The sequence below is a fragment of the Corvus moneduloides genome, chromosome 19 (genome assembly GCF_009650955.1).
Source record: "Corvus moneduloides isolate bCorMon1 chromosome 19, bCorMon1.pri, whole genome shotgun sequence".
NCBI classification, from domain to species: domain Eukaryota; kingdom Metazoa; phylum Chordata; class Aves; order Passeriformes; family Corvidae; genus Corvus; species Corvus moneduloides.
This window is the reverse complement of record NC_045494.1, coordinates 5163135-5174896: the sequence shown is the minus strand read 5'-3', so window position 1 is coordinate 5174896 and position 11762 is coordinate 5163135. Positions and strand designations below refer to the sequence as shown.

The following is an 11762-nucleotide window of genomic DNA, read 5'->3' as shown; positions in this document are numbered from 1 at the left end:
CAGTGCACCTTGGTAAAAGGACCCCTGAACAGTATAAAGATTTTTCGACTTTAAAATCGCCTTGCAAATTGTCTTTGCTAAAGAAAATAATCACACTAAAAAAAAAAAAATCTTAGTAGTCTATTAACCACTGGGTACTTGGTTTGAAAAGAATCGGACTTCTAGGCCACATAACTGATCCCAGTGATGGAAACAACCATTAGCAGAAATATAAACATGGGTTGAGATTTTTTTTTTTTTTTAATAAGGCACCCATCAAGGTATTTTCAATACAAAAACTAAGCAGCTGCATAGTCCTTCATAAGCCATAAAATAAACATTTTATCGGTGAATGCTAAGCTAAGAACACATGCCAAAAATTGTATTGCAATTGGAAAATGGAGAAACTCAGGTAGTGTATCATTAGCTCTGTTTTGTCTTGGTTGGCTTTACCTGGAGTGCACCGTGTGGGGTCAGCCAGTGGTCAAAACAGCACGAAGAAATTGGGGGCCACCTTTGGAAAAATGTAGCAAGTAAAAATCAGTAATTTGTAGGTACAGACAACAACAGGATATCCTGACAGCCTCGAATTTAGGCTATTTGGGATTAAACCTGCCTGTGTAGCATGCCTGGAGTTAAATTACTGCTCCTGTTGTGTGAGACCGAAAACAACAGCTCCAGCACCCTGCTTAGGTACTCTGCTCAGCTTTGCTGGCTGGTCTATAAATTGGGAAGAGTTATTTTGGCTTTCTCATCTAGGAAATTCCCATGTCCTGCGTGTTGGGAATGCAGGGTCTGTAACTACACACAGAGAGGCTTCCTTTTGTTCCACACTTGCACTGACCTACCCATAATTTACTTCATTCAGTGCTAAGCAGTGAAGCAGTGCAGGTTTCCTGTCCTTCTGTGGTGTTGAAAATGCTGTTTCTTTCTGTCGAGTTGGGTCAATAATGGTAAAAACACAAGTAGTTGTGCTTAAGTTGATATTCCACCCAAAACTAATCTTGTTACTGGTGTTTCCCAGTGCCCCCATTACTTTTACATCTTCTGTTCTATCTACTCTTCTTTGCTGCTTATTATATTTCCTAAATATATCTATTTTTCTTTATTCAGCATAGAAGAAACATTCTGTACCACATCTGCATATGGATTGGCAATCACCCTAATCTTTGTGTCACTCATCTGTATCTCTGTAATTAAAGGTTTCCACTAACCAGCAATTTGGCCGTCTGAGGCAACGTTGGTACGTGTACAGTCATTTAATAATCCACGGCTTTTTTCCTTGCTTAGGTGACACTTAAAAACTCCTGTGCTGTTGCTATCACACCCCTGCTCCAGTCATGAACCGTGTGGCATCTATGGCATCCCAAGGTTCTCCCAAGCCCTGCTCAGCCATGCCCTGAGTATGTTCCTGTCACTTGTCTCTGGTTCTGCAGGGCCTGATGGTCACAATCCCCAGTCTTTGTGTTTTAGGTTGTGCCAGTGCAGTTTTATTGATTTGAATGTACTTTGGACATTCATCAGTTGCTTGTTTTAGGCAGATAATTTAACAAGACACTGGTCAGTGCACCTAATAATAGATCATAGAATTATAGAATATCTTGAGTTGGAAGAGACCACAAGGATCACTGAGTCCAACCCCTGGCTCTGCACAGACACCCCAACAATCCTACCCTGTGCCTGAGAGCGGTGTCCAAACGTTCCTGGAGCTCTGACAGCCTTGGGGCCGTGCCCATTCCCTGGGCAGCCTGTTCAGTGCCCCACCACCCCCTGGGGAAGAACGTTTTCCTGATATCCAACCTAACCCTCCCCTGACACAGCTCCAGCTGTTCCTGGTCCTGTTCCTGGTCACACACGTAATAGATACAGTAGATACATAAAGGGAGAACATGACTGTTCCTCAGGCAGCTTTTAATTCTAAATATTGGGCAGTTTGTGCACATAATTTATCTTTATTTGCGTCGAGTAAATATTTATAATAATTTATATCTGTTGATGGTTAAAAGCTGACTTTTGAAGAAAGAGTCACAAATAAACACAGATGGTAAAGCTTTGTAAAATGCGATCCAAAAGAAAATCCAGATGAGAAGAAGGGAGGTACAGGTGCCCACAGACACCTGAAGGGTGAAGTTACTCCTGGAAGAATGCATTTCTTGCACAGCCTGCATGGGCTGAAGGCCTGAGCAGGTGGAAAGTCAACTGTGCTTGAACAAGGATCTCAGTGTGAGTGGGGAGGAAAGTCTCATCGAAGCAAAAACGGGGCCTGGGAGTCTTAGTGGATGACAAGTTGACCATGAGCTGGCACTGTGCCCTGGGAGCCAGGAGGGCAGTGGGATCCTGGGCTGCATTGGGAAGAGAGTGACCCTAACCCTCTACTCGACCCTGATGAGGCACATCTGGAGTGCTGTGTCCCATTCTGGCCTGCTCAGGACAAGAGAGACAAGGAGCTGCTGGAGAGGGTCCAGCAGAGACCACAAAGATGATTTGGGGTCTGGAGTATCTCTTACGAGGAGAGTCTGAAGAGAGCTGGGCCTGTTTGGTCTGGGGAAGACTGAGAGGGGATCTCATCAATGCATATAAATATCTCCAAGGCGGGTTCCAGGAGGATGGGTCCAGACTCTTTTTGGTGGTGCCCAAGTGACAGGAAAAAGAATAATGGCCATAAACTAAAACACAAGAAGTTCCACCTCATTGTGAAGAAAAACTTGTTTCCGTGGAGGGTGGCAGAGCCCTGGAACAGCTGCCCAGGGAGGCTGTGGAGTCTCCCTCTCTGGAGACGTTCCAAACCCACCTGGACACGTTCCTGTGCCACCTGCTCCGGGTGACCCTGCCTGGGCAGGGGAGTTGGACTGGGTGATCTCCAGAGGTCCTTTCCAGCCCGAAGGATTCTGTGAGATGGTGAGAACGAACCCCACTCGCGGTGGTGATAGCGCTGTCACCGTGGGGTGACACCCGGCAGAGAGGCAGAGGGAGCTCCGTGGGAAACGCTCGCGTACCCTACAGCCTGTTCCCTTAGACACGGGTGGGACCCCCCGCAGCCGGGACCCCTCACACCGCGGCAGCGCCGGGTCCCGCTGCCCCGAGGGAACCGCCACACTCGAACGCCCCGAGCGGGGTCAAACATTCAGGCTCATTAACATCTCCTTAACACATTCCTCCCGGTTACCGGGGAGACGCTCCGGCCCCGCGGGGGGGCTCGGGGGGTTGTCCCGGGGTTCCCCCCAGTACCGGCCGCGCGCGTGCCGGGGCGGGGCGCACGGGGGGGCGTGGCCGCTCCCGGGGAGGGGTGTGGCCGTCGCGCCAATGGCGGGGCCGTTACCGGGCGTGACGTCAGCGGCGGCGGCGGCTGCACGTGGGCGCGGGGCGGGCGGGCGCAGAGCGGCGCAGAGCGGGCGGCGGGAGCGGCGGCGGCGGAGCAGCTGCGCGGCGGAGGGGCCCGACCCGCGCCCGGTCCGCGCCCTGTCCCGCGGCCCCAGCGCCCCTCGCCACCGGCGCTTGGCCCGGCCCTGCGCCCGGCTCACCCGCGCCGCGACAGCGGCCACAGCAAGGGAGAAGGAACCGCTCGCCGCGCAGCTGCCCCCCCGGGCCCCCTCCCTGCCGCCGCTGGCAGCCCCCACCGACCATGGCGCGGCCGCTCCCGCTGAACCCCCCGTTCCTGCCGCCCACCTACGGCGTGCTGAAGTCCCTGCTGGAAAACCCGCTCAAGCTGCCGCTCGCTCACGAAGACGGTGAGGCTTCCCCGGGACCCCTCGCAGCGTGCCCCGGTCCTGCCGTCACTTGGGGTCCGCGGCATCGCTTTCCCCTTTTCCCTTACCTCCGCCGCCCCCCCTCCCACTCCCCCGGGTTCTCCCCCGGCGATGGAGCCCCGGGACGGCTCGCTCGGCGCGCTCTGCGGGGAGCGGCGGCCGCCCCGGCCCGATGTAACGGGACGCGCTCGGTGTTCCCATCGCCGGTCCTGGGGAATGGACGCCAAGGGCGCTTCGTGCCCCGGGTAAAGGGGGCCGGGATCCTCATCCCCATCCCAGCCCCACAACAAACCGCGTCCCCCGGTTCAATGGGAGAAAGTTGCGGTTTCCCCGGGAAGCGGCGAGAGCCCGGGAATACGCGCACCGGCTATGGCGAACGGATCCAGCGCGCACGAAAAGCAGAAACCAAGGGAAGGTCGGGCAGTTCCTGTCTCCTCGTTTTTCCGAGTTCCACTGCCAAGCGACTCGCAGGATTTCACCGGGGCTGTTGTGTGAGGTTAAAAATAAAATGCTGCAAAGGCTTGGTAGCTGACAGGAAGCTTTATGAGTTCAGATTCTTGCAGATCTTGCAGAGAAATCAGGCGTTTCCCTTATAAAACGTGCACTGAAATCACTGGAGGCTGTAGAAATGAGGAAGCCTCAGTTTAACTTTTTCTTTGCGTCTACATTTGAATATTTTGTTGCTTCTTGTGCACATCAAAGCTGTATGCTGTCAGTTACTAACTGTGTGTTAGTAACGTTTAGAAGTGTGGAATTTGAGGACTACTTTGCTTCTGCAAGGTCTAGCAGGATTGGGACCTTAATTTAGAAGAATTACAGGTTAACAGATCCCAGGGATTTTAGGCTAAGACTGTTCCTTTTCAACAGAATATTTGAATAGCTTTCAGTTTGCTGGAATACTTGAATGTTCACTTTTAAGTCTGTTGATTACTTATTGAAGCTGACATTCAAAGCTGTGCATGGAGTGGAATTGTTAACTCAAAACAGAGGGCAATCTCAAAAATGTGGTTGGATCCAGCAAAGGTGCTCGGTGACATGACCCCTCGATTCTCTTCCAAGTAGAGTGAGTCAAAGGAGTTACTTTTTGAAGGGAATATTCCTTTCTTACACCTGAGAGTACAGCAGAAATACTGGAAATAGTAGTAGCTAGTGTTTTAATTACTGAGCTCTTACGTGTTTGTTATGTGTTTTTGTTTAAGCATTCGGTAAAGAAAAAGACAAAGAGAAGAAGTTAGATGATGACAGCACCAGTACCACAGTCCCTCAGTCAGCTTTCTTGGGTCCAACATTATGGGACAAGACACTGCCATACGATGGAGACACTTTCCAGTTGGAATACATGGACCTGGAAGAATTCCTCTCAGAAAATGGCATTCCACCCAGCCCAAACCAGCATGAGCCTAGCCCACACCAGTCAGGTCTCCAGCAAGCTACCTCAGCATCACCTTCTGTCATGGACCTCAGCAGCAGGGCTTCTACTTCAGTCCATCCAGGCATGGTGTCGCAGAACTGCATGCAGAGCCCAGTCAGACCAGGTAAATCACCCCTTAGAACTTCCCTCTGGAATTTGGCGTGAGCCCCTCCTCCCCACTGTAAATCACTGCTTCTCCCTGTGCAGCTGACAGGCAGTTTAGAGCCCAGAGGATTGCTGTCACTCACACTCCAGCAAATAAAAACAGTAGCTCCAGTTATAGCTAACCTGCTCCACCAGGATTTTGGTTTAAATTATCTAAGGAAAGCTCTGGGAATTCCAAGGAAACTTGGCTATCTTAGTTAGTAATCTTAGCTGTTAGCAAGTCAAAAGACCACAGACAGAATGGCATAGATGCCACAGTGTTAAATGAGAAGGGAAAAGGACTGTGAAAGAGAATATTCCTTCAGCCAATATTTGATGTGAGAACACAGGAGTGGGCAGTTACTCTGGAGTTAAAGGTTAATGCTTCTTACTTGAAATTTTGGCCATAATTTTACTCTCTACTGAGCTAAAATTTGCCACGGGATCTGAGTTTTGGAACGACATTATAATCGTGTTTAAATTGGCATAAACTGAGTGTAACTCTGACCTGAGTTTATAACTTGCATCTGCAGTCACCTTAAGCTTAAGAAAACACCATGGAGTCCAAGGCCTGGTTGTAATGCGCAATTCCAGCCTGTCTGATGTCTATGGAAGTCTTCTATTAGTTTATTAGCACTTGAGATCATCCCTTTAGAGACACCAGTCCGAATCCAGAGTAACTGCTCTGGCTTGACACCAGCATGGCTGAGATCATGGGCAGTGGAAAAGCGTCAACATTGAAGTTTGGGAAACGTGGAGCTTTGCCTTTTTCCTTAAAAAAAAAAAAAAAATACAGAGAGTGACTTATTTATTGTGCTCCTCTGCTCACATGAGGTGTGCTAGAGCAAAGTGTGCTCTTGGCAGCAGGAAACCACTCCTCTCCCTTCTGCTTGATCATTTGCCATGCTCAGCGTGTGAAGTCATTGTCAGAATCATCTGATAAGGAGGCAAAATAAATAAATAGAGGGGCAAAAGTTGTGGAGCAGGATGAAATAGAAATGTCTTACAAGTCTGCAACATTCCTGTCTCGTTAAAAAGAAATAAAACATCCCCCAAAGCTCCTCAAACCCACCAACAAACTCCTTGGCCCCCCCATCAGAAGTGTGTGTTTAGTCATGGATTTCGTTTACTTAATTTTACTTTGTGTGGATTTGACTTTGCTTTGTGTTTCAGTTTCAAGGCTTTTCATGGTTAACTGATAACTTATAAGGGTGTCCAAAGTTAAAATATATTTGGAGTAGGCAAGAGCAGAACATGACCCCTTGCTTTTTCTGAGCCAGCTTTAAAAATAGTGCATATGTGCTACACCGTTTTCTGTCACCTGTGCACACATAAAATTAAAAGCAGATAATCTGTCCGCAGTCTCTTTTTTTTCAGAGGAGCCTGGTAGTGAGCCAGGCTTTTAATGATCACCTGTCAGAATTTATTTGTAATCAGCTGTCTGTTTGACTTTTCAACTCATCGATTTTTTTTTCAGTTTTTCCTGAGCCCTTTGCAGCTCAGGGTTACAAACTTATCTCAGTGTGCACTTTTTTACTGTTGTAAAGGATGTTATGTCTCTTGAGGTAGGATAAAACATCTAAATTTGCAGGTATTTTTCCCAACACCATCTTGCCTTAACAAGAACAGAATTTTTTTGTTTAATGTGTTTTTTGGTTTTTTTTTAAAAGGGAGCTCATTTCACTACTTAAATAATATATTCTTGTCCCCCATTACAGATAGGAACTGTGACTTAATGAACAGTAGTCTGGTTTATCATCAGGTCGTTGAAATTTTTACATGCTGTCATGTGAAAATATTTCTTTGACAGTCAGTACTGAAGAGAAGACCATCTCACAGTTTAGTGTTTGAGCAAGTTTGAGAATATAACAGTATATATTTTTTCTAAAATTTAGTAAAAGTAAAAATGAGCATTTAAGAGTTGTCATAGAAGTGCCAAGGCAAATGTGCCGCTTTGAAAAAGGGAGGTAAATGTTAAAGTCATTGTAGTGGAGCCTGTTGGTTAATATAGCTTAAGACATTTAAAATAGATTTTTTTATTGTCGCATAAAGAAAGGTTTTTTAATTGGTGTGAGCTATCATTCCAGTATGCATAGTATTGTGATTTGTGTTACTGTAATAAAGCAAAGAACAAGTAGTAGGAAGTCTACAATTTCAATACAAATTAATGTGATCTTACTACTTTCAGGAAAATGAATGTTTTAGGTGATAGTCATTCTAAAAATATTTCATTGGTGTGTTTTCTGAATTTTGCCTTGCAATGGGAGCCTGTTTGAGCGCATGGGGCTGGAGGAAGGGTCCAGTCCTGTGCTGCTGCTGTTCGTCTTTAAATGGCTGTGCAAGTTTGGCACCAGGGCTCATGTGCAGGTGGTCACAACTCCCACCCTGGCTGTGCCCTGTCCGGGGTGGGGGACATTCTCCCTGCACATGGAGCCCCAGCTGTGACTCTGTGACTTAGGGATGTGGTGCCCCACACCCCTCAGCCCCGGGGATGGTCCGTGGGAGAGCAGCATGAGGAGATTTAATTTTGTGCATGTGTTCCAGCACAAGCCTTATCTGTCCGTGGGAGTGAGTGGTGTTGCCCAAACGTGTTTTGTGCCATGTCTGGAAGAGATCAGGAGATCTGCACTGGCATTCCCTGAGTGTCATCAGGCTCAGCAAAGCTGTGCTGACCCTGACTGTGAACGTGACATTACCAAAATCCTCACTGATTTTCCTTCCCCCTGCTAAAAACATAATGGCAACAAAAAGGATCTGTATGAATATAACTTAATTCTGTATTTCCAGCTCAGATTGTCTGGTCAATGAAAAGATGTTCAGGCTCACCAGTTTATCATCTGCAAAGAACAAAGCAAGCACCTACTTCTCATATATTTCTGTTCAGGGAATGTAGTTACAGGAATTTCTGGTTTTGTTTTGATGAGGGACACAGGGTAATGACTTGCAAGAGTGAAACCATGTATTTATCTTTCACAGTGCTGGTTTTGTTAATAAAAAATAGTATTTTGATTTATTTTAGCATTGCAGACCAACATTCATTGTCATGTGTAGATGCATTTAAAACTTCTGTTTTGTCTTTGTATTGGATGCCGGTAGGTTGGTTGAAATCTGTGGTCTCCTCAGAAAAAGGTTTTCAGATTTTTTTGAAGCTTTTAAAGTAACCCATTACTGCAAACACACTTTTGTGGTTCTTCATCTATTGCACACCTCATGTAATCTTTTGGTGGAATGTCAATCTCCATTTAAATGCAGAGTCCTTAAGGAGATCTGGAGTAATTTTTAGCTGTTTGTATGTAAATGGAGGGTACATGCTTTGTAGGTAACTAGTTGGTTGTTGCTTTTTACCTGGCTCTTTTCCCTGTGTATCCCTGATGGAGGTGATTTGGGCAGGGTACTGTAAAGGGTTTGAAAGGTGTGAATTAGAGAATCATCAGCTAGACCTGATGGAGAATCCAAACTAGAAGGTTTTTGGGATTTTGTGGTTTAGATCGGAATTTTCCGTTTGCCACCAAAGCCTTGGATGTGGAGCTGTGTCACAGGGATGCTTCTGGCACAGTGATAACCAGGTGTTGTTTCTGCCTTGCTTCAAAGGAGGACAGGGCTGTTGGGGGCTCTGAGAGAACTCCCTCCTTCTTTGTGTTCTCTGGTGGTGGTTTTCTGTCTGTGTTGCCTGCATGGCTGGGTGCCTTAGACTACTTGCCAAAGTTTATTTAAGGAAAGAAGAAAAAAGAAAAACAAGCTTTGTAATCCACTGCAGAAATATACCTGTGTGCAATATCTGCAAGTCTTCCCTAAAAAAAGTAAAATTAGAGGCACATTAATCAAAAAACTGAGAATTATTTCCATGTGAAGCACACTTACACCTCCCACCCCCCCCCAAAGAACACAAAGATTTTTATGAAATGCTGTGGTTTATTTGATTAGTCCAGATATTCCATCTAGAGTGCAGTATCCATTACCTCTGGCTTCTTACACAGGCACTGAGCTGCAGTGACTGACACCAGCTACCATTGGGTGGGTTTCAGCGTTTTTTTGAGCTCTTGTTTGTGATAGGCATGGCAGCCAGCTGGGAGAGGCTTGTTCTTGTTCCATGCAGCCTCATCCCGGGATGGCTTGGTGCCGGGGCAGCCCCCAAAGGGTGTGTGTGCAGCACTCCCTGTATTGCAGCCTTCCTTCCCCTGCATTTCTTAACTTGACCTCCTCCTCCTCCAGCACAGCTTGGCAGAGTGAAGGGCAGCATTCCCGGCTGCCAGCTTGTGTGTGGAATCCTCTCCTAAGCTTTAATCATTGTTTACAAGCAGTCCCTGGGTGTTGCACGAGCCCCTTCTCTCTCAGAGGCCAAGGGCTCTCTACCTGCAGCACCCAGGAGGGAGCTGGGAATTTCCTGACCTTTGGTCTCCCACGTGACGATGGGAATGACCAGCTCCACCATCCCAAGGCTGGTACCAGGAGCTGCTCTTCACATTGAGCCTCACGTGAGGCTCCGGGTGCCTGCAGGACCATGTGCTCCAGGCACGTGTCCCTGCCCTGTGCAGCCAAGCTCAGCCCAGCTCCGCTCCTGCCTCTGCCAGCAAGGGCCCAAATTGCACTGAGACGGAAAAGCTGCGCCCTGCACTGCCGCTGCCAAGGAAGTGCACTCTGCGGGCAAGCCTCGCAAAACTGCTTTCTGGATCAAAGGGAGATGCAAAATATATTCAGGCAAATATTAAAAATAGCCTGTCACATGATAACGGGGGGGAAAAAAGTGCTGAACGCACAGGCTTGTTAAGGCTGGAAGCAAGAACACTGTGTCTCCTTCAAGAGAGCTAATTTTAATATTCACAGTTAAATGTTGATTATTGGTTAAATAATTGCTTGACTGCGTGAAAGAACTTGAAGTTAGTTCAGAGTTCAAACAGTAAACAGCATGCAATAATCTCGGGTGTTAGGCTGTATTTTTAAACATCCCTGGCCCGACTCTCCAGGTCTCATAGTGCATTCCATACAGGGAGAGCTCCTTGTGCAAGGAAGGGCTATCCAGACTTAGGAAGAGGGCACATGCAGGGAACACGTAGGATTTGGCTGGGATTTTTTTGTCCTCTTAAAGACATTTCAAGGATGTCTTGAGTGTCAAGCTTGTTACAGTTACTTAGAAAAGTACAATGTATTTTTCAGAGCTTTGCTTCCCATCTCAAAGTGCATTGCAGAGTGATTGAATGGTTCTCAGTGCAGTGATTTGATTTAAGGAGCGAGTACGCCCTGAAGTCTTTCATAAAACAATACATTATAGTGAAGAGAGAAGACCTCATCAGGAGATGTATACAAAGACACTGATATTATCTGATTAGATGAAGCTACATTAAATTGTTCAATCTCTACATATTTTTATGAGAGCAAATTGGCAATTGTGGAAGCTGCAGTGGCCAGATTCTGCCAATTAATCTCAGCAATAAGTACTTTGCTCCTCATGTGGTCTCCCTGATTTCTGTATTGCTCAGCAGGTAGGCAGCTTGTTGACTGCTCTCCGTCACCTCCCAGGTGGAGCAGCAAAATGTCACCATTCACTCTCTTGTCATTCATCTTTCTGGAATTTTTTTTTTAAGGGGGGTAGCAGCTCTCAGTGGCCAGTGGAGGTTTTTACAGGATGAAAGGACTTAGTCACCATCAGGTCACCATTAGGACTTTAGTGCGTTATGAAATCAGAAGTTTGGTTGCCTGGCAGTACACTGTGGAGCTGTTTAGTTTTATCACACAAAACGTGAGCATAGGTTTCTTTTTTTTTTTTTCTTTAGTAAAGTCTTCCTTTCATAACAAAATATATTTTCAATATTTTGTCTGAATTTCACTGAAGACTGGCGATCAGAAAAAAATATTTCAGCGAAGTTATTTCAAGAAAAGCTGTGGGTTGATCTCTTCTACCTTAAGCAGATAATGAAAGCTCTGAAAAAAAGCATTTACTTAAACCTCGAATCTATTCCACTTAATGGACTAAGTTATACATAATCACTTGGTGTTGAAAATGAGTGTAAAATCCACAACTGTGTCAAAATGAATGTATGACAAACACGTTTTTTGTGGCTTGTATACTCATTTTTTTTTAAAACAAACAAAAGTTGATAAAGAAGCTCTCTATCAAAAAGCTGAATTTTGTCCTGAGAGCTTGAGAGCTGCAGTGTGGAGAGCTAACACAGGTGGGTAAGGCAGCATGTGTCGCAGCATTTCTTTTCTTTTTTCTTTTTTTTTTTTTTCTTTTATTCTGGTGCTCTTCACAGCACTTCAGCTTTGCATGACTGAGGTGCTATCCATCAAGTTTTAAACAAATGCAAAATATTGTTCAGCCTCTCACATTTCTGACACACCTAAAGCTGTGATACAGTTCTGCTTCTCCTGTCCCATTCTCTCAACTAAGTTATGCCAGGGCTAAGTTTGGCCCAGATTTTTGTTGTGCACCCTCCAACACCATTGCTTAGCTTGTCTGATGTGGCAAGCTCTTGCTTCAGGGT

The 11762-nt window shown here is 46.3% G+C and overlaps 1 protein-coding gene across 1 annotated transcript in view; it reads left to right on the top strand.

The window, feature by feature from the left end:
- The first annotated feature begins 3440 nt into the window (after positions 1-3440).
- Positions 3441-11762, top strand: part of HLF (HLF transcription factor, PAR bZIP family member) — a 36506-nt gene continuing 28184 nt past the window's right edge. The window contains exons 1-2 of the mRNA XM_032128731.1: positions 3441-3707; positions 4925-5260. Of these exons, the coding sequence (XP_031984622.1) occupies positions 3602-3707; positions 4925-5260 (442 nt within the window). The 5' untranslated portion in view covers positions 3441-3601. The remainder of the gene's footprint in view (positions 3708-4924; positions 5261-11762) is intronic.